The sequence below is a fragment of the Lissotriton vulgaris genome, chromosome 6 (genome assembly GCF_964263255.1).
Source record: "Lissotriton vulgaris chromosome 6, aLisVul1.2, whole genome shotgun sequence".
Lineage (NCBI taxonomy): Eukaryota > Metazoa > Chordata > Amphibia > Caudata > Salamandridae > Lissotriton > Lissotriton vulgaris.
In genome coordinates this window covers 1798271906-1798295124 of record NC_141694.1, presented here as the reverse complement: position 1 = coordinate 1798295124, position 23219 = coordinate 1798271906, and the positions used below count along the sequence as shown (strand labels likewise).

The 23219-nt window shown below is 43.6% G+C and overlaps 1 protein-coding gene across 1 annotated transcript in view; it reads right to left on the bottom strand.

Moving 5' to 3' along the window:
- Positions 1–23219, bottom strand: part of OTOF (otoferlin) — a 784068-nt gene that overhangs the window by 71756 nt on the left and 689093 nt on the right. The window contains exons 40-41 of the mRNA XM_086928061.1: positions 18941–19029; positions 4316–4414 (exon numbers count right to left, since the gene is read on the bottom strand). Coding sequence (XP_086784187.1) covers positions 4316–4414; positions 18941–19029 — 188 coding nt within the window. The remainder of the gene's footprint in view (positions 1–4315; positions 4415–18940; positions 19030–23219) is intronic.

The window sequence follows — 23219 nt, the reverse complement described above, 5'->3', positions numbered from 1 at the left end:
TAGAAAGCTGAGAGGCTTTTGAACAGTGACCCCCAGAAGACATCTGCCTCTGAAGGGCTCTCTTACTCCCACATTTGAATCTTTCATCATCTAAGTCAGACCTTTCTTCACATGGTATATTACTCTTCAGCTAAGTTTTAGAAATTAACCACAGTTAAGTCATCTACAATGATACTGTATTTAGCATCAGATGAGGTGGGATTCATTTAAATCACATAACTATCCAGTGCCACCCATACAATGTTTTGCATTTGATTGACAGAAGGCCAGCCACGTTACACGTATCAGGCAATCACAGGAGGTTGCTTCACAAAGAGCTGTTGCTAAATTCATCAGGAAGGAAAATTCACTTTCCTTACAGGAACCTGCCACATCACTGTGTTCTTATATAATATCAACACTCTTAGCTAGGAGTAGGCCAGTGTAGACGTGACCACACGAGGTCTGCAATTGTTAAAGCTAGTTAAATTCTAAGACACTACTCTAATCTTAGTCTACATGCAGGTTAAGAACATGCCCTCAACTAGAACAACGCTATTTCCCTTTAGTAAATGATCTATTTAAATAACTATTTACTATTGCAAGAGATTGTTATGTTATGTTATGTTATGTTATTTATTCTTTTGTATAGCGCAACAGTTACTCAAAAAGAGTGTCCCGGCGCTTTGGGTAAGGAGAACTGATTCACAATAACATAACACATTAAAAGAGCTCAGAACACACAGGAAAAGAGGGACTACTAGAGGGACTACTGCATGAACAACCAGTAGATTGATGCTACTAATGTATTAAGTAGCATAAGAAATAAGACATTTCTCAACATACTTTAATTAGAGTGTGGTTCTGGCTCTAGTAGGGCGGGTTGGTTGTGGAACTAACTTTCTGGGTCTTGTTCAAGAGTTTTAAGAATGTATTTTGAAACTAATGACTTGACATATTTGTTGGCAATAAAGATACCCTGGGAGGTCTGAAAGGTATACTGCAACTTAATAGCAATCTGGGGCTGGGGGCTAGCATCCTCCTACAGCTTGGATCCACCATGTTAAACCTGAAAAGTTAGAACATGGCTGATGGGTGGAGGAACTGGATTCACGTGATGATCGCAAGGCGAGTGCAGCAAGGACATGCTTGTTGGAGATGTTTTAGAATCCTTCAGAAAGACTGATTGTGGAGAAATAGCTACAGAGTCGTATAATATTTGACAATAAAAGACTGGCATTGATTAAAGGGACAAAATCCTAAAATGGATTATTGTCTATGAGTTATGAATACAGTTCTTTATCAGTCTGACATTAAAGTTAGGCTATCTAGATTTCCCATGATTATCACTGAGCTGTTTTGCTCATTTGCCTCTTTGGCTGGGTCTGTGGCGGTTTTGACTCCACCATGATGTTTGTCCTCTCCAGAGTGTCCACAGGCATAGTGGGATATACAGCATCTCAGCAAATCACAGTTACATCACATTAATGCACAAGATATACAGTTTGTTAGAATATGATACACCAAAAGAGTCATTTGCTCAGGTAATCTCGAAGGGTTGGGCCCATTACAACATATGCGCTTAGCTGCTGCTGCATATCTGAAAGAGGCCCTCTTAAAAGACCAACATATGACAATGATCACAAGTGTGCACTAGATGATCGGTTTTATAAGCCTAATATGTTAATAAACAGAAGACTTGTTCAGTGCAATACATAATTGTGCAGTGTTTTATATTTATTCTGACTCATGTTTGAGGATGCCTTTGTGGATATCTGAGCTACTGGGTGAACATGTGTTCACACCACCTCTGCATTTGTTCCAAAACTGGTTCAAGTAAAATAATCAGCATGTAAGATCTGCAGCTGCAAATTCATAGATGTCCCAGAACAGATCCACTAACCATAATTTGAGGTAATTCCAAAGACTCTATGTTTTGTCAAATTGACAATGTAAATCTGTATGCGTTTGTTGATGTAAATTCAGTCATAGGGTCCCACCTGTTTTGAGTATACCAAAGCAATGCACTCTTGGGAAAGGAAACAGTTAAGGAAAGACAATATCCCACTCCAGCCTGACTGCACAAGTGCCATCAAGTAGAAGACAGGGCATTTCTAATGATAGACAGAGGAAGAAAATAAGCACATATAACAGAGATGGTGCTCCTCAAAGCGACATGCAGAGTGCTCGGGTGATGCATTCATTTCCAGGTGCAGTGCAGTTACATGAACAACAAAGTCACACTTACCTGCCTGAGAGATGAGCAGAAGAAAAGTGAGTACCTCCATCCTGGCTCTCCCTGCCTCCCACCTCCCCACCAAAGGGCGTTCTCTTGCAGGGACGGCAATGGTGCAAACACATGAAGCACACTGTGTGCAATCAGATCCTCCTCCAAGGACATTTCTAGCTGACCGGGTTGTGCGGTGGTGCTGGGGCATGAAAGACCTCTTCAGTGCTGAGGGTTCCGGTGGGTCCTGCCAATTCATAGTATGTGTTCCAGTTCCCTTCTTGCTGTCTTTAAAGGCTCCCTGGACACGTTGGCATAATAAATTGAACAGCTCTACTTAAATGGGTGGGTGGTAAATACTAGAGATGCGTGGCACTCCAAGTAGTCTCAGGTGCCTTAGATCACAGCATTGAGGACAGATTTAGTGACACGTGAGCTTCACTTGCAGAAACCAATGAGTTTACAATTTAGTGTGCCCTGGAGTACTCTTAAAATTAGAAGAAATATGATTGGTCACAAAGTTTATTAATGTATCCTTCACAACCATCCCAAAAATAGAAGAACACACCGTACATGTAGTCAAGCCATTGTACGCATGTTTGCTACCCAAAACAAATGTGTTTGTGGACTAACAACATTTTTTTTCATTTCATGGAAGATGTGTTTGGTGTGTTCAGTTCCTCTCCCAAGGCACCTCTAAGTCTGCTGGTGGCACATGGAATGTTTGAATGCACAAGTCTGTGCTTTCCCAGGAGAATGACTGTACCCCCACCACAGATGTCAGTGTGATTCCAGGACTAACATTTTCTTAACATCTGATGCATCAGTAATGCTGTGGTATAGATGCTGGTTGGCACAACATCCTTTAATCTTAACTCCATCGCTGCTACAGGAATTTTCCTCCTGTGCTGTCCCTCATTGAAATGGGTGTGGTTGTGACGGAACCATTCCGTCATCAGCACAGCCCAACCGTGACTGATGACGGAATGGTTCCGTCACAAGCATCGAAGGGGTTAAGAAACCTGTGGTTTTACCTCTGGGATTTGAAGTGCCATTTTTCCAACCTGAGACCCAGAAACATATTGTACTAGGCGTTATCACATGCCATAATCTATCTCGTCTAAAACCGACCCTCCCATAACTCAAGGGGTATAATAATGTATGTACTGCACCAACAGAAATCAGCATTTGGTCCACTAGTGGTCTGGATGTATGGCATCATTCAAGAAAGTGGTTTCCCATGTCTCTTTCTAATACAAAACCATCAACAAGTATTATCCTAAGTTCTTAAATATGTTTGTAAAACGTTTTGATCAGAGTTTTTGTGGTGGTGGGGGAGGGAAGGGGGCAACAGGAGCGAAGAAGTTGTAAACCAACCCAATAGATGGTGGTATCTTTTGAATTCTTGAGCTAAAATTCATGTAACTAGCATATAATAAGATGCTACACTGAGTCTTTAGCCTACAATACTGCTGCATAGCTTATTTTGATGTAGGTTTCATGTGAACAAGAGTAATCTGAATTTAACCATGGTTATCTTGTCAACACTAAACAGGCAAGAGGAGGCATGGCCGACTTGTTGGGCAAAGCATTCTTTATCGGCTATGAATATCCCTGTAACTGATGGACAATTATACCAGTTCCATAATCATGCCACCCTAAAATGTTAGCTTTCCTTATGCTGAATCCCAGACCGTATATGCATCGTTGACACCTGGTTCAACCTTTTCTGGTCATATGTAGCATTCTGTGGTTATGGTGGCCCTACTAAATGTCTTGTAAACTCACTGATTTCTTCTCTTTTCCCTCAAAGACTGAAGAGCAATTTCATTTGGTAACTAGCCCAGCAGCACCACCACATGTCAACCCATCAGCCAGCTAGAAATGGGAGTGGGACAGTTTTGGGGTGCAGAGCAGTGCAGTTCAGTGACACAAGCAGTGACGAGGACAGCAGTTTTGGACATTTAAAATGATCCCGGACAGGAATGGGTGAAGGGAGGATAGGGAAAAGGACATAGATGGAGATGAAGGACTGAGGGAGAGGAAGGTGGTTAGGTGGTGGGGTGGAGGGAAACGGGGGAACAGGCCGTGCACGACAGTCATTGTTACCCCTTGACATAGATGTCAGACATCTTCTCGCCTGTCATGAAAGCATCATCTTCTAGAATCACTTCGTCAGTGTTCCAAATAATAATACGCAGCTCAAAACTAGACAGCAATAGCACGACAAGAAACACAAGGGGAGAAAGACAAAAAAGGAAACAAAAAGAGGCACAAAAAAGTAAAATTCTGTTATTCACACACAACACAGAAAACAACAACAACAGCTATGGAGGACTGGTGCCCGCGAGCTACACCGCTACAAAGAAGCACACCCGCAACACAAGTTTTCACACTTGTACGTACCCCCTGACAAAAATGTCACTAGACTTTTCTCCTGTGAAGTAATCATCGTCTTCAAGGATTACCTCATCTGTATTCCATATTATCACTCTAAGCTCGTATCTGGCAAGGAGGAAGCGAGACAAGGTGAGACGAGGCCTTGGAAGTCCAGAGAGGTTGGAAGGGTGGTCGAGATCATGGTGATGGGGAGTGTAGGTGATGGGATGTGAGGTAAGGATGAGTGGATAGGTGAAAAAGGAAGTGTGTGTAGTCTGTAAATCTAGAATAATAGTCTGAAAAATCAGTGCTGCCTTCCAGCCAATCAGGACCCGGTGTTGTGCAGTACTGCAATCTGGAATAGTGAAAGCACAGCCATTTTGTTAATAGCAAATATAATATTATTAGTAATAACTTGAATGTACTTTATCCAGGATAATATAGCCCTTTGGAATGCTATATATTTTTCTGTCCACAAGCGAACCTAGGTCAGCTATATGAGGTGAAGCTTGTTGATGACTAATTTAAAAGGAAATTGACACAAGTCTGTACATAAAGAAGGTGAAAACAATGTGTTATCTTTACTTTCTGTTTCTTTCCATATAGAGATACAAAGCCTGAGGTTCTTAATGACAGTGTGGAGGATAATTAAACATTCAAATTTGCAACCAGGAACATAATTGCGTCTGTAAAACATTAACTTTGGATAATTGAACAAAATGCCCATATTTGTCAAGACATTTTCAAAGTTATGACATTGAAGCTTATAGGAGGCAGGAATTACACATAATCACTCCATCTCTTTAAAAAAAGAAGAATCCTTTTACATGATAAACTTCATGGACCATATCTCCTGTATCAACACCACCGGCAGATGGCATCTGCCAGATCTACCCCCAAACGCATGCACCTCCAGGTCCATGATAGGTCTCCTAATATAATGTCCACCCTCTTGATCTTGCTACCAACGAACCTTCTGCTCCACTGCCAAACTGCATCTTTTCCCACCTGATTACATCTCTTGTGCTGTGACTCCCAGCACTTTTGTTGTTCCACTGCATTCCTTTTCGGATTAACCCCACTCCAATAATTACAATCCATGGGTTTTTGCCACAGCACAACTTGTATCTTCTGTTCTACAAGCCTAGTGTCCCATGGGCTGGCCACTCTATTTTTCATTGCCATTATAGCACAGGGAACACCATCAAGCACACGCTTTCACCCTCTTTTTTAAATTTTGTTTTTTAACATATTTACTTTAACGTGCAGCACAGGGGGCATCTCCTGTAACCCCCTCTCATGTAGATGTGTTTCCTTTCTAAATCCCACTCCCTGTTCTCACCTTATTTTTTGCTTCTGTACCCTATTTGCTCTCTGTTTGTAACAGTTGGTCCTGCCTTGTGCCCTCTTACTTTTGGTTGTTATGCCCTCCTTGTTATGCAGAGTTGGTAGGTGTTGTAAACATTTGTCAGCAGCACTGCCAACTCTTCATACCTTGTTTATATCCTCACAATACGCAGTCAGCTTTACACAGTGTCATAGTGCATGATCACACATGTCCTGGCAGCACAATGCTTCTTCGAAATTCTAAACATAGGCGGGCCAGTCAGCTATTGTGCTTTTTGATATTCAGTAGAGAACCATGGGCCAGATGTACCAATGCATTTTCTGGTCGCAAACCCTGCGATTCGGTAAATTGAGGGGTATGCAACAAGAACATTTGTTTTTCAAATGTACTAAACCTGTTGCCAAATTGCTAAATAGCTTTAGGAAACCGCCAGGAATCCCTATTTGGAAGGCGCTTATTTAGGGCGTTCCTTCCAAACAGCGATTCTTTATGGTAAGTATTTATATTCTGCGACCAAAATCTGACTGCAAAACATTCCTATTTTACAGCCTACTGAAAGGTTGTGGTAACCCATTAACAAAAGAGAATAGGTCTCAAAGAGACAGCTTGCCCACTGCGAATGATCCAATTTTTTTTTTTAAGTAAGCAGTGGTCCATAACACCAGGATTAGTGCTGGGACAGGGATAGTGCTGAAAGTTGCCGCTGGAACAGCCTTGAAAGGAGGAGAGAACGACCTGTTGTGAGAGCGGATGGCATCCTACAGACAGCCTGCCTAGAAGGAGTTAATCAGCACATCTGCTTGGAAGCTACTGTGAGGGGGTGCTGCTCACAGGGGGTGCTGCTGCAGGACATAAGGCCACCCAGCCATTGTGAAGTGGGAAAAGTCTACATCACGTGGTAGCCAAGGGAAGAGTGAATTACTACATGACGTTTGGTAAGCCTCCTTTTTCCCTGACCTGAATCTTGTTGGAACCCTTAGTTGCCTCTAAGGACTTTGGTTCCATCTTCTGCCTGAGAAAGTTAGAGAGGTTAATAGATAAGACTCCTTTGATTCAGGAACCAGAGACTGTGTAGAAATCCGGTCTCAAAGATATGAGCCCTTGATCTCCTGGTTTCTTGTCTCCACTTTTGTCTTGTCCATCAGAGGCAAAGCCTTGGATCTGTTCCAACACCTGGCACTGAGAAAATCTTACCATGACCCTATTTTGAAAGTTAAGGGTTTTAAGGACATTTTAAATACCGTCTGCATCTTACTGAGATTCTGTGAACCAGCACCAAAACTATCATTAGTTCCCCAGTTGGAGATCTGTGGCCAAGTGGGCTTCCATGACTCTTGGCCTCTTCACCAGGCATGGGATGCTGTCCTTGCAGTACCCCTTTGGGTGACAGCTTGATTGCCAGGCATTTGGATGGGCATTTCGTTGCATGTTTGGGAGATGGGTCAGAGGGTAGATAAGTGGGTAAGAGAGTTTTGATGTGCAGCATTTTGTGTAAAATGCTTACTTACTTTGTACCCTAGCAAAGACCTTAGTCAGTATTGACAGAAAGATGTCATATGCCTTTGAAATGTAGCAGAGCTGGTGGTTGTGAGAAGCAAGAGAAAGGCCAAGACTGTGTGTGCTTTTAACTGTAGAGAATGTGAAATCTGTCAGCCTCGTGCTTGGACCTTGTGAGTTAGATAACTTAACGTCTGCTGCCTCCAGTCTTACCTTCAATGCACCTCAGCCCAAATGCAGTTAAGGAATAAAAACTAGGTGTGAGCGTAATTTGCATAGTCGCGCTAAGCAAAGCTCCGCAAACCGGTAAAAATTCCCTAGGTGCTTGCAAAATCTCTGCCAACATGCGGAATTGCTTGTTCTGCCCTTTTGCAATGCTTTTTCCTGTTCGTGAATGCTGTTTGCGTGCTCGGGGGGGGGGGGAAATATCTTGCAAACGCGCATTTTGAAAACGCGAACAAGCAACAAATTCAGCGAAGCTGCGGATTATGGAATTATTAGCAATTCCGTGTTCTCCATGGAACGCGAAATTACCCAAATTCAGCGAGTGGAATGGAATTTACCGCCGAGGCCTAATAAAAACAAGCAGCTACTGCTCTCCTTGCTGCAGCAGGTCATGCCAGTCCGTGTTCGGTCATCACACGTACATGGTTACAGAGGAAGACTAGCAAGAAGAAGACATGCTTAGTGGTGCCTAGAAGTCTATTAGGCCAAATTAATCTGTCCGGCCACTATTTGGCCAGCAACACAGTCTGAGCCTCCCTTCCCCATCTTCAGTTTTCATGACAATTCATGCATGTGCACTGATGCTGGTAAATGGCCAATTTGATTATCTAACTCATGAGGACTGCAATTTTGTGTGACTGTTTTTCACCATTTCTAAGCTCCAAGAACCATACTGGAATCTAAGCAGGATTGATTTATATTTCCCAAACTGGTGGAGAACACTTAGATCAATTATTGCATTGTTTTTAAGTAATGTGATGGTATGTGAATGAATGGTAAATGCCATGGTGGAAGTGAAAAACAGATTATTAAAAAGTGTAGCAAATGGGAGCTCAAGTAACGTATATTACTACTTCACCATAGTCTCCCAAAAATGTAACATTATTCTAGAATTATAAAAACGTGCATAAATGTGTAATGCACTTGTAGTTCAAATATAACAGCTTTTCTGGAACATGGTCTGGAAACACAAGGCAGAGTCACTGTGAGCAAAAATCATTGACACCTCTATGTGGTTCAATATTGTTTCAGCTTTCCAATACTTCATCTACAGGAAGCTGACCTCGGTAAAGAATCAATCAATTCCAATATTTTTACTGACATTACCCAGTGCCCTCTCTCCCGGCCAGTCAAAGAGGACTTATCATACCAAGCATGACTAGCTACACTGGTTGCAAGGCTCAAGCTACTGACAGATTTCTGTCTGAAGGAAGAGATGGTCCAGGAATGCCATGATAGGAATTCATTCTACTTTTAGGTAGCATAGTGTAATGATCATGAGTAATGCAAAACCACCATTCTCCTCTTCAGCTTCCCAAAGAGCACTAACATTATCTGTATTTTCAATAATATTGTTAAGCTTACTTTGTGTGTGGGCGTGTCTTTGGCACCGATGGAGTGAGCTGCTGAGTCGGCGAGCTCCCAAGTCTTTGCCGCCATTCAGCCTCATCTTTCTGCCGCCGGCCCTTGTGACATGCAGAGTGCCCCTGTGCAAATCCCCATGATGATTCAGGCCCCATGTGATGGGTGCTTGAGGCCATTGGGAGTGTTGAATGCGGCCTGAATGTTGCAGCTGGAGTGCGGCTACAAGATGGCAGTGGAGGCAACGGTACAGTGAAAAGTTCACTGATCTACCAGAAGGAACGGAGCTTGCCCACACACGATGGAGACCTGAGGCGAAGGCCCCTCCAGTCCTGTTGTTGATTCCTGGTGCGCTGGGGGCAGGAGCCTTCTGCCACATCTGTGGCTGGTGCGGTGCGGCATGGGGAGACCAGCCACCGGATGCGGATCGAGGACGCCGGGGCCACGCTGTTCACCATAACTCAGTGACATCTAGCTGTTGGTGCGCATGCGGCCATTGGACTTGGCCCCTCCCCCCAGCCCGGAGGTTCAGAAGCAAGGGTGTGCAGTGCTTCTGGAGGAGCTCGGGTGATCAGTGGCTCCAGAGTACTCTTTGCCCTGCCTGAGCTGGCCATGTTGCCTTCCCCCCCACAAGCCCTGCGGTAGTCTGCTGTCTCCCTGTTTGTCATGTGTGGTCTGGTAGAGGGCATAGCCTAGCAGTGAGCCTTGATTTCATGGCTCCAGAAATGGTGGGAGCAGCAGAGCTTCAGATTTGGGCATTGACTGCAGATGGTGCTGGTAATATACCCCTCTGATCATGGGCTGCAGCACAAGATGGAAGGGGAAAGAGGGCAGTGCTCGGCCAACCTCTTCTTTGCACAGTGATAATGAGCGGGCCCCTCCAACATGGCGCGGGTGTCCTCTACCAAGCTGGATTGCATTCATGCGCCAATCTAGGACACCTGGGAGGCTTTTGAGCACAAGAGGGACACTATGGTGGCTGACCTGATTATTCTCTGAGATGACCAGCGAAAACTGGCAGATTGACTGACAATCACGGAGCTCAATGTCAGTAACATGCAGCCAACTGTAGTGTGACTCACGACTCAAATGGCGGAGGTGATGGACCAGCTGCAGGCTCTAGAATACAAGACAGAGGATGTGGAGGGCAGAGCATGCAGAAACAATATCCGCGTGCTTGGTCTCCCGAAGCGGATATAGGGTCAAGACATGATCCAGTTTCTGGAGAATTGGATTAAGACTGAGATAGCTCCAGAGGGTCTTTCCCACTTTTTCGCATTGGAAAGAGCTCGTCGGGTGCTGACCCTAGACACCCTCCCATCCCAGGTGCTCCACCGTGTCTGATGGGGACATGTTTGTTCCATTTTCAGTACAGAGACTTTATCCTTTATAGACCCTGGGTTAAGGGGGAGTTGCTTCTCGAGAATCATCAGGTGATGGGGTTTCCAGATTTTTCGCTGGCAGTACAGAGACTATGCTCCTCCTTCTTGGCTGCCAAGACATGGCTCAGATAACTGGGGATTCAATATGACATGATCTTTCTGGCTAGTCTCAGTGTTGCAACAGACAATGGCACAAGATTCTTCAGGAATCCACAGATGGTCTGGGATTGGAATGGGGAGCAGCCAGATTACAAGGTCATTCCACACACAGACTCCTAGCTGGCACGCCCGAGAAGCTGGTGTGGGCCTATCTCAAACAGCGACCCTTCGAAGGAGCAGGCTCGAAGGGATAACATGCAAGTGGTGGAGGCGGCAGCAAGCATTGGGGCGGATGACATAGATACTCAACCGGAGGAGGGGAGCTGGCCATCCAGTGCCTCCAATTCAGAGTTAGGGTCTGACTGCACCCTGCGCACAACTTCTGGAACCGAGCTCCCGCAGATCACACCACAGACTGCAGGTGATCGCAGAATGTGGCTCTTGGGTGATGTACTGTTGATAACTGCATGGGGCTGGTGGGGTGAACCGTTAGCTGATCCTACAGGCTTAATTGGCATGCTCTAGCCAGAGGGCCTCTTTATCTCTAAGTCAATCACCACCCTTCTTAGTTCACTGTGTGATTCACACACAGTTTTTTAGTTCTGTTTATCATTACATTTTTTGGATGGGGGGGCTGTTGCCTTACTGCCCTGGGGTGGGGGTTGGTGTTGTTTCTTGAATCCAGAGAGCTTCCTGCATGTACTGTGAGGTGGGCACTTTGGGCAGAGGGGATGGTGGTTATAGGGTGGGCCCTCTGCGGGGTGCATCGTATATGGTGGCTTTCATCTGATAGCAGGTACATCCTTTTGATACAACATACTATCTTGGAATGTTAGGAAGCTCAACAGCATGACAAAGCGCTCCAAGGTGCGGGCATACCTGAAGAGGCAGTCGATATGTCCCTTCTGCAGGAGACACATTTGACAGCATGGAAGGGGGTGGCTTTGCAGAACCGTTGGCACAGTCACTAAACTTACAACACTTGCTCATCCTTTGCTAGAGGGGATCCTTTTTGAGGTTAGAACTGGAACGCTCTTTCAGCTTTTGGAGGAGAGGGTAGATAAAGGAAGGTTGCTATGTTGTGCTTGGTGGCAGACTGGGGGGTAAACCTCTTACGTTAATCAATATTTATGCCCCCAACACAGACCAGCACAAATTCCTAGATACGGTCTCCTTGGCATGGGCTCTTTATATGATGACCTCTGTACTTATTGGTAGTGACTTCAACTGTGTAGCTGACCCTGCTTTCAACATGGCGGATCTGCCCTTACGGGATTCCCCAGTACTGCAAACAGTCATAAAGCTCTCCGACTGGCTCAGCCACTGGGATTGGTTGATACCTGGTGGCCGTCGCATCCCAGTACCCGTGAATACTTATTTCATTCACATCTTCATGATTTACAAGTACGCCTTGATGCGGTTCCTTGCATCCCAACAGTCCATGCACAGATAATAATCTGATCACATCCCACTTCTTATTTCTTTTGCTTGGGCATCTCTTCACCCATTTATCCCCAGTTGGAGGTTTAAATGTGAGAATCTGGAGGCCCAGGTGTTTCATGAGGCTGTTCAGGAGGGAATACATTGTTACTTCGCAGTGAACATGGGATCTACTGACTCTATTTTGGTGGAATAGGAGGCTTTTAAGACGGTGGTTAGTGAACACTGGCTCACTCACGCGGGCCTTACAAGGTGAAATACAGGCACAGGAGCTTGCACACTGATTCCTCCGTGCACAATGCTCTGCTCCTAGAGAAGGAAAAGTTGGCAGCCCCAGAGGAGCAGCTTCATTTCTTTGATTACAGAGCTTATATGGTTAGAGCGCATGAGGAGCGGAATAAGGCTGGGGCGTTATTGACATGGTTGGTGAACCCCACTAAATGGGGATCACAGATATTGTAGTTATTTGATAGAGTTGGTGCCCAATCTCTGATCCAGCCATTATTAACGTGCTGTTCCAGATATATTATGCTACTTTGTATGCCAGCCGGCTGCCTGAGGCCTATGCCCGTTCTTGGACACTCTGCTCTTGACGGCCCTTTCACTGGATGTAGCGGAGGTGTTTGAAGTAGGCATATCATTAGAGGAGGTTGTGGCTGTGATTAAAGCCATTGTCAGGAGAAGGTGGCGGGATTGGATGGGTTCCTGGTGGAGTTTTATGAGACCTTTGTTGCTCAGTTGGTGCCCTGGCTGGTAGAAGTTTACAGGAGGGCGAGGGTTGACCGGGTTTTGCTATCCACTATGAAGGAGGTGCTGATAGTCCCTCTCCTCAAAGCGGAGCGGCCGCCTAAGAAGCTGGCATCTTACAAAGCCCATGTCAATGTTAAACATTGACTATTAGGTCCAGAGAAGGGTACTGGCTACAAGGTTGCTGGCACATGTGCATTGCCTCATTCATGCCGGTCAACCTGGCTTTATTCTGGAGAAGAATACGGCAATGCACATTAGGCGGGTGACAGCACTGCTTGCCTGCCATCTCAGATATCCATGAGGAGGTAGCAGTGATGTACGTTGATACTGAAAAATCTTTTGATAGCTTGGTTTGGGAGTATTTGTACACGGTGATGCACAAGATGGGCCTTGGGGGAAGTTTTATTACCGGGACTAGGCTCCTGTATGCCAACCCTGCAGCCAGGGTTAAACTGGAGGTGTGATATCGGCGGCCTGTAGGTTATGTGGTGGGGTTGTCCCTTGTTCTCATTACGGTGGAGCCCCTTTCCTGCAGGGCCCAGGAAGGCACCTGTTACGGGGGTATTGCGCTCTGGGGGGTTGTTCATTACATTGCCCTTTATGATGATGGCATGCTCTTTTTCCTTCGGTACCACCAGGTCAATGTTCCCGAGGCTTTTCATCTCTTGGATGTCTTTGGAAAGATCACAGGCTTCTGTGTTATATGGCAAAAAAATAGTGTGTTCCTCTTGCGCCCAGGGCCTGAGGCACCCCTTGCCCATGTGGGGTTTCAGTGAAAGCCCACCACCTTTCAGGATTTGGGAGTGTAGCTCTACAGGACAGAAACTGCTCTGCTGAATGGCAGCCTGTGCTGGGCAATTGCGACACTCCGAGGAGGGATACATTTCTGTAAAACACTTTATATCTGTGGGAGGGCGAGTGGCAATTGCAAAACGATAGCGTTGCCCATTTTGTTGTACTGCTTTGCCGCCCTCCCCATTGATATTGTTATGGGAATTGCACTCGCTGCTCATAGATCTCATTTGAGGCTCTGGTATGCGCTCTGTGGCTGTTCCGAAACTACAATGCCCAGTTCTTGATGTGGGGACTGGCATCTCCCGACTTTGATGTCTATTACGTGCCAGCTCAATTGCAATGGGTCAATAGATGGATTGCTGATACCATGCGGGGGTGACACTGGAGAAGAGGGGGGCACTGGCACTCCAATGTCTGTCGCACTTTTAGCTTGAGCCTCCGACACTTGGGACGGAGTCTGGTAGCCTGTAGCAGTTGCTAAACATAGCTGGGTGTGCTACTTGTAGAGGGCCGTAGAGGGTACTCCCCTGGTATCCCCCTCCCCTGGTTGTCTCGATTCATCCGGGGGGGGAGGGATGCTCTTGTAGGTTGACGAGTGGGTGGCCCTCTGGCTAGAGACTGTTGAGAATGTTTATGACCCCAGACTCTTGTAGAACTTCAAGGATTTACAGGTATCTTCATGACGTGGCTGTGGGTAATTTCTTCTTTTTTGGGACGGTTACATCGCTTCTGCGGTGAAAATGGAGGTGTGGGCAGGCTGAGTCTACCACACACACTGATGCCATACCCTTTGCACCTCTCCCAGCAGGTATAAGGTGATACCTGCATACAGTGCGGGTATGTACACACCCCTCCACAATTCACGGGACATGTGGGCGGCTGATTCTGGCACCGCTATATTGGACGTTGACTGGGTGAAGATACTGGCTGGAGTCCCCAGGTGTCTCATAATGCCTGGTTCAGGCTGATCAATTTTTATTACCTACACTGAGCATATCTTACCCCCAGTTAGATAACCAAGTACTATCCGGGGTTGCCTCTGGGTGCCTCAGGTGTGGGTTGGTGGATCCAAATATGCTTAATACGGTGTGGAGCTGCCGCCACCTGGTCGACTTTTGGGTGGATGTTGTGGTGCTGATCAATGAGGTTACTGAACGAACATTACCCTCAATCCCCATGGCATGCCTGTTGGGGTTCTTCTCGCGACCTGCTAAGCACAAGGGTGCTATTAAATTTGCAGTTGTCTCCTTAATTGTGGCATAGCGGCAGGTCACGCTTAATTGGAAAAGCCCCAGGGACCCACTTTTTTCCAAGTGGAGAGCGGAGTTGATATGGTGGGAGGATTATAGAAGTGCAACACTCTTGCGGGAAGCCCAAAAAAGCTCAGTGCCCCTTGGAGGTGTCCTGGGCTTTAAATGTCCCATTGGAGTATTTAAACTCCAACGGTCCCAATTCGGGGGCCACTTCACTGCCCTTCGCCCATCGTGTCGAGATATGGTGATCCTGGCCTTTGCCCGGTCCCTCCATTTCTGTACCTACCAGCCTGGTGGTGTTCAAATGTCTGTTTTGCATGGGCCCTGCGGGAGGGCCTTTTCCTTCTGTTCCTTCCCTCACCGCACCCGGGAGAATAACGACCTGTGGTGTTTTCTTATGCTGTCTTTTGGATACTGGCGCTTTCTCTGGTTCAAGCGCTGAGGTGGGGGCGTAGGGGATGTTGAGGGGGTGTTCTTGTTAAGTTTCTGTCTGAGCACCTGGACAGGATGGGAGCGGCCTTCATAGTGTGTTGGTCCTCACAGGAGCTTAATCTCCCCTGCTCATGGTGTGGGAGGTCAGAGCATTATCCTAGTTTGGCTGCTATGCATTTTGCAAGGTTCGTTAAACAATGGAGGGATTTATTCAACCTGAAGAAGGACGCTTGTTATTTCACTCTTCATGGAAATGTCAATAAAGTGTATTTAAAAAAAAAACTTTCAATGTCCTTAGAATGCCAGTCAGAGTTAACACCAACTGTTTACTTGACCATTAGTACAGAGGAATCACACGAACCTCTTTAAACGCAAATTAGTTGTTGACAAGCTGAAAGCTTAACTAATAATGCTACGTATGGGATTTAACAATCAAATTTCATAGAGTTTTTTCCTAAAGGACCCTATGCAGTGAACACTTCCCATGACTTGAGCACTTCCTGTGAGGTCACCCTAATAAGTCGGCACTTCCTGAGAGGGAATCATTGGTGCAGTACAATCAAGTATGTCAGCCAACTCTGTGCTTGCTTTATGTAGCACCTGAGTGAGTGCTCTTGGAGGCTTATTGAATGGCAACTTTTTCTTGGTTCCCTGCTAATGTGTATGTAATTGGGAAGAATAGAAGAGAGGGTATAGCTGGAGGAGAAAGAGAAGGGAGAATGAAGGGAGGGACTGGTATGGCCCACAGTTTACTTACAGGTTATGGTGTGCCCATCAAAAATTGAGTTGGGATTTTGTTTCGATTTAATTTGCGTTATTTGTTAGCACACATTCCATCTGCCCCTATAAGAAGGTTTGTGAGTAGCAGGAAACACATTCTATATAATCTATGTCAGCACCTTGGTTCTTTCCTCCAGGCAATTTGTTCTACCACTGCTTTTGTTTTCATTGATAACCAGAGATACGTTTTATGGAAAATATACAAGTTGGATCATAATATTGACCTGTAGATGTCTCTACTAGTTATGGTTCTTATACAGAACCACGACCTAATCTGAAACAGTGAACCGAGTGTTTGTCAAACGATTGGTGTTGTCATATTTTGGACATTAATTTTCCATTCCCTAACCACCCCCACCTACTAATATTCCAATTATGATGTTGTATTCATAAATCTAGCATAATTGATGCATACATTCATGCTCTGTCCTTGACACCTTATTCTTAAATTCTACCCCCGGGAACTCACTTTTGTGCTAGATGCTTATGCCTCTATAGGAAGGTTGTTTAATAACATCTTCAAAATTAGGGGTATTTAATACTGGCCAATGAAAGGCAGGGCAATGCCAGATTTTCACAATAGTCACAAGTGAAATATATACATACAGTTAACTGAAATTTAGTCATTTACATATCCAATTCTGAAAAAAATCTTACACGGCTCTTGCCCTCAGAAAGCAACATTTTTCTCTCTGTTTCTAAATAACTGTTGTGAATAGAGGGTCGATTAACCACATATGTTGGACACTAATAAAATGAGGGGTGATCAATTCCTCCAGCCTACTGTTCAGTTTGTAGTTTAAATTGTTTAAGCATAAACAATTCACCAATCTGATAAAATACTAATATAAAGGGATTTGGGAAACATGCAAAAAGCAGAAAAACATCTCAGAATGGAATAAAGTAGGCCTGATTTTCCTTGACATAAAAAATGGCAGCCATCATTTTAGATGCATGAGAAATATACATTCAATTATCACTAGTTAGCAGATTGTGTACAGGATTTTTTGTTTCACGCATAGTTCTAACTAAATCTTTGCTTCTTTTTTGTCAGTGCACCATACATAAATATTTCCTATTTTTACAAATTTAGCGCATTACTTTTCAAATACATGTGAAGACTGGAAACAATTTTACAATGTAATTATTCAACATAGGTGGCACATAAAAATTAGACATAATTTTGTTTATATGGAAAAGAGGGGGTTTTAATGATAAGCTTAAATCTTCGTCAACAATATGAATTACACGAAAGTTTTTTGTTACAAAAGCCTCTATTTCTTCAGATGGTTTTGAAAAATAAATGCTATTCCAGCCTTAATATTTATGAAGGATTAGCTTAACTCAATATTTTCTTCTAGGTCAAAGAATAATGAAGAATGGAAGACAGTTTAGTTTTGGCATCCATCACTCAAATGAGGGACCCAATTCATGTAAACCATCTCTCTGATTCTCTCTCTTAATTAGAGGGAGCAGTCTTCAATTTGACTAAATGCCATTACTGTTTTATGAGCAGATTATGATGTGTGGACAGTCAACCAAGTGAACCAATCCATGCACCATCTAACAGGATTAAAGCAAAAGCTAAGGTATTTAAAAACTAATTTTTCATGGCATGTTTTATAATGTTGCCTAGAATGTCCATCTAAAAATGACAGACTGGTATTAAAAATAACAGGAGAACATTTTGGTTTAAACAAAGATTTCTATACCAAACATTCACACAATTACTGCATGCTTTCTGAATCAATTATTTCTATTTCATAATTGTAGCAAGCATAATTGTGAATAATTTTAATATTTAAGTACAAAATGGTATTAGGTTGCCTGAACTGATGGGCTAGTTAATTTTGTAAAATATTTGGCTCCTATTAGCCGCGTACATGTTCCAAATATTGCTCAGGATGTACAGAAAGGTATACTTGGAATGTAATTCGAGCAGGACACATGTACAAGCAAACCACTTCTAGGAACATCTTCTTGAAGAAACTGGTGTTGCAGAAGAGTAAGCTTTAAGGTGGAGTTCTGAAAGCCTGCAAGACCATGATGTGCGACTGAAGAAATATTCATATTGTGTGATTAGAGATACCTCCAGAAAAGATTCAGTTTTGGTAATACCGCATAAAAGAGTAGCATATAACCTGTAATGAGAACTACTGGTACATGTACTTTGTCGGATAACTTGGGCTGACTTAGCAATAGGCTTCAACAAAAGATAGTGATCTGATAAGGTGTCTGTTATGCGTGCTAATAGCAGAAGGCTGATCCCTAAGAATGAGCATGGAAGGGCTCCATTTGTATAAGTGATACATACAGTGAAAGTGTGCCCATCACAAGTCACCACATGGGATCCGAAAGAGATTCTACAACATTGCAAAGACAGCCATTTAGGGTAACCATTTGCCCCAACCAGGCCTCGATCTTTCTGGTAAAATCAGCATGCTCTGGAAGGATTTCTAAGAGATTATTTTGCATTATGTTCATTACTTTAAATGTAGTGTGGCAGAACATTTGTAAGTGCCTTCTTTTGTGACTTGGTGAAATATGTTAATATCTGATTGAGAGGCTACAGTCATGAGTTAGAATCTCTGTAAGGGTTGATCTACCCTATACCACACTACCACATTACCACACCCCCCTTAGGTGCTGAAAGTTTGTTGGGAGGGAATGTGTTCAAGAAGAATTCTTTGGATGCTAAGGAATGTGCTGTAGTTTTATTCATTATCCAAACTTAAACCTAGAATAAGTCCGTTCAGATTCAGTAGGCTTGCTACAATCTTGGATCTACATTTTCCACTTTTCTTCTTTGTCTTAAACAAAAACCTTAGCATGTCTCATGCCTAGCAGAGACTTCTGATGAAAAGATTGCACCAAACTTAGTGAAGTTTTTAGGTATGGTCAAATGATGGGTTTAGGGTTAGAATTAGTTAGTGGAAGGTTGACTAACTTCTACCCCCTATATTTTCCTTGAACACCCCCGACTACTAAGTACCTCTTTGGCTTCCTGGGTGCGATGTCGATGGCCGGTCCTGGAGCTGGCATATCCATTGGAAACATGTCCACCCACATTTCCAGACGGCCCTGTGTACAGACAAAAAAATTGAGACACAAGGCATACATCATTCATCAATGGTGCTTCTCTGCATCGGCATGTAGGAGAATCTTATATTGTCATCACCATATTACAAAAATTATAAAAACATGTTAAGATATCACGTCATGAAAGTTTGTTGTTTCACCAGAGACAAATTATTCAATTGTATTAAATGAGTGAGGATAAGATAGGAGGTATTCTTTGTCAGGATTTGTTGGGACTCAAGTGAAGTTCACAGTGAAGTATAGACAACAAAATGAGTAGATTTTCCAAAGAAATAAATACAATAATGAGCATAGTACTAAATTATATCCGAAATGTGCCTGAGATTCGTCATAAACAAGATAAATTATTAGCACATACAGAATCAGTTAGAAACTTTTGGAATTTTTTTCAGGTGATGCACACGAAGTGTTGGAAAATGCAGCTAAAGGATCCAATTCACACACAGATTCTGCTTCATGTAAGTGTGACTCATTCTTCTATAACACCTGGCTTTCTCCTAAATTTCAGTAGTAAGTCAATATCATGCCTCACTTTCTCCTGGAATTCAATAGTAAGTCAGGAGTACTCAAGAGTAAGTCACAGCAAATTATTTGTGAATCGGTCTCAGATTACCTTTACTTAGAAAGGGTTATCACAAGTTGCTGAAGAAAACTGAATCAATTTAGCTACACATCAGTTTTTACATATAGGAAATACTATAGTAGAATCTGCCACATGATAAGTCTTAACTAATAACTGGTGACACAATCAAATTTCTCTTATATCCAATCAAGATTCATATTGACAAGACAGATGATATGTTATGTTAAAGGATTTATACAGCGCATGGCTGTCCTGGTAAAAGGATGTCCTTGTGCTAAATGCTGGAGGAGAGGTCGCAAGGGGGAATGCTAAATCAACAGAAAAGCCAGGTCTTGAAGGCCCTTCTAAAAGACAAAAGATTGGTGATGTTTCAATAGGGAGTGGCAATGAGCGCCCCCTACTCTGGCCCTATGGAATTTTGACACACGAGTAAGATGTAGATCAACAGAGAGAAGGACGCGGGTTGGGGTGTAGGAATGACAAAGATTGTTCAGGATTGCCAGGCCTACGCCTTCAAGAATTTTGTGTGTGATGCAGAGCGTTTTGAAATGGATTCTTTGCTCCACGGGCAACCAATGAAGGCGACGCAACCGGCCTGAGACAGAACTATATCTAGGCAGAGCAAACAAAGTACGGCCTGCCGCATTCATGGTGCGCTGTAGCCTGTTGATAACAGACTAATTGGATCCCAGCAGGAGACTATTGCAGTAATCCAGCCTGGCCCCAACCATAGCTTGGACGACCAACTGACAGGTATGGGGGGGTCGAACAGACCCAGTATGGGTTTAAGACCACGCAGTAGGCCAAGCATGTCTCTGCCACAGATTTAGCGTGGTCCTCAAAGGAAAGGGCACTGTCAAACCGAACACCCAGGTTTTTTATGATGGTTTTAGGCACCGCGGGAGTACCCAGTGTCGACGGCCAGCACTTGCCTCTCCATAGCTGAGAGTCTCTGCCAAATAGGAGGATCTCTGTTTTAGATGAATTAAGCTGGAGACAATTCATTTCCATCCAGATGGCTATGGCAGATAGATCATCTCGAAATGTGGCTGCATCCTGGCTTGGATCCTTAGTAAACAATACGATCAGCTGTGTGTCATCCTCGTATGACACCAGAGGGATATTGCGGGGTTTCGCCAGCACAGCCTGTGGTCGATTAAAAAGTGTCTGACTTACTGCTGACCCCTGTGGAACACCGCAGCATAATGGGTGTCTCTGAGAGTGAAAGGGAGGGGCAATAACCTGAAAGGACCTGTCAGACAAAAAGAAAGTGAACCAGGTGAGGGCACTTCTAGTGATGCCGATCTCCTGCAACCAATGAAGCAGGATGTTATGCGAGACCATGTCAAAGGCTGCCTACGGTCCAACAGAATGAGTGCCGCTGTGCTGCCCTCATCCAAGGAAGCTCTGAGTTGCTCCGTAACTGTCAGTAAAGCTGACTCGGTGCTGTGTCTTGGCCTGCAACCATTTTGCAAGGAATCCATTATAAAATGGGATTCCAGATATTGCATTAGTATGGTATTCAGATGTGATTCCATTGTTTTAAATACTTGAAAGGTGGGATGAGTGCACAACCTTATTTCAACAGTCAGTGTTTCAATTTTGGGTGCTCCGTAGGTGGCGGCCAACGTCCCTGGGCGCCTAATTGACAGATTCTGTTGTGTGTTCCTAATGAGGCATTAAGGACATCCCTTTGGGCACACCTAGTTCTCCTCCCTTATAATAAGAGGATTCCACACATTTTTTTATTCCTTTGTTAACTTTGTTCTTTTATTTTTTGACGATTTATTTTCATTGAGCATACTTTGTAAATATTCAAAATAACTTTCTCATCATATCCACATCAGTGACACAATTCCATTTTACTCCAATGCATTTCGGGCGAGATCATGTCGCCCTTCATCAGGGAATCAATACTATAAAAATACAGAAATAAAAACGATTACATTCCAGAGTCTTAATGTGTCATGTTTGTGTATGCTTAACTTGAAATTTGATCTCCCAATGTGCATCTGGTATAACACACCCTATTAACCATTATCTGCCCGTGCTCCCTACCACAAACTCGGTTGCATATATAACCACTTACGTGTCACTGTTCTTCAATAAGCCGTGAAAGTCTGTAAAACATCAATGCCACAAAAAGTACTCATAAGTAACTCTCTCTGAAAGGTCCCGTAGCTACCAGCATTAATCTAGATCTAGTGAGAATATTGAGGTTTCCTATGTTGCAACTGACTTGCTACTAGCTTCCTCAGCGTTTTCTTCCGTACTTCACCGCGTTCTCTCAACCTCCATTACGGACGGTAGTCATGGTTACCAACTACATCCTCTCCTATATGCTACTGATCCGCTCACGTGACCATTCACGTGACCATAGAGCGGAACGAAATACTTCACTAAACTCTTCGCGTTGTTCCGGCCGCGCGTCTCTATTCTACTGTTCCTAGATCATCCATCTCTAGAGGAGTATTCTACCTTTCTTAAAAATGTCAATTAACTTGGCCTTGTATTGCCAATACAAACTCCAAAAAAAACTCCAAAAAAACTCCAAAAATTAAATTCAAACGAATAAAATAAATCGGAGTTGATCAATCACAAGCGACTCGAACCCCTGTTGGTCAATGTTTAAAACCCCCTCGTTCTACAGGGTGTGCTACATGATTACACATTACGTAGTACTCCATATTAGACTCTGGGTTAAACAAATGAGAATAATAACACAACTTATAATATAGTATATCATATCGCAGGTCTCCTTTCCAGAGTAAGAAAAACAACAGCATATGCTTTCAGTCTGTTTATAAATAGCATGACAGCTCACTCCGTTCATTGAGCCCATTCGGGCTTTGAGTACACAGTCTATGTATCCAATAGTTCTCTCGTTGCAACATGAATTTGGTATTGTCTCTTCCTTCTGTTCTTTCCACTACCTCCAAGATTATATATTTTAATTGGGAGATATTATGTTGTGCCTCCATAAAATGGGTAGCTACTGTAGATTTGGTGTTTTTCATCCGTATGTTCGATATGTGCTCTGTAAGTCGTGTTTTTATACTTCTTTCCGTCTTCCCAATGTATAATTTTCCGCATGGGCATTTTAATGCGTAAATTACATTCTTGGTATTACATGTCGCATTAACTCTAATTTTGATTTCGTTTCCTTTCATTGGGTGGTTTATTGTGTTACCTCTGATGATGCTGTTACAACTTCCACAACTTAGACATGGCTTTGTTCCTTTGAATTCTTTGACTTGAGGTTGACGGTGTTTTAGGATCTCTCCTAAGTTCTGAGCCCTAGTATGAGCAAATATGGGAACTTGGTCAAAAGATTGTTGAAAATCAGGTTCCAGCTTTAGCATTTTTCAGTGTTTTATGATTATTCTTTTGAAATTGTGACTTTGTGTTCAATATTTTGATACTGCTACTATGCGCGTTTCCTCATGTTTTCTGGACGGTTTCAAAAGATCCTTTCTGTCAATGGCATCCACTCTTTTTATGGCGTTATCTATAACCTCTTTAGGTTAACCTCTATTTATGAATCTTGTAGCCATTTCCTCCAATGTTATATTCACTTTTGTCCTGTCTG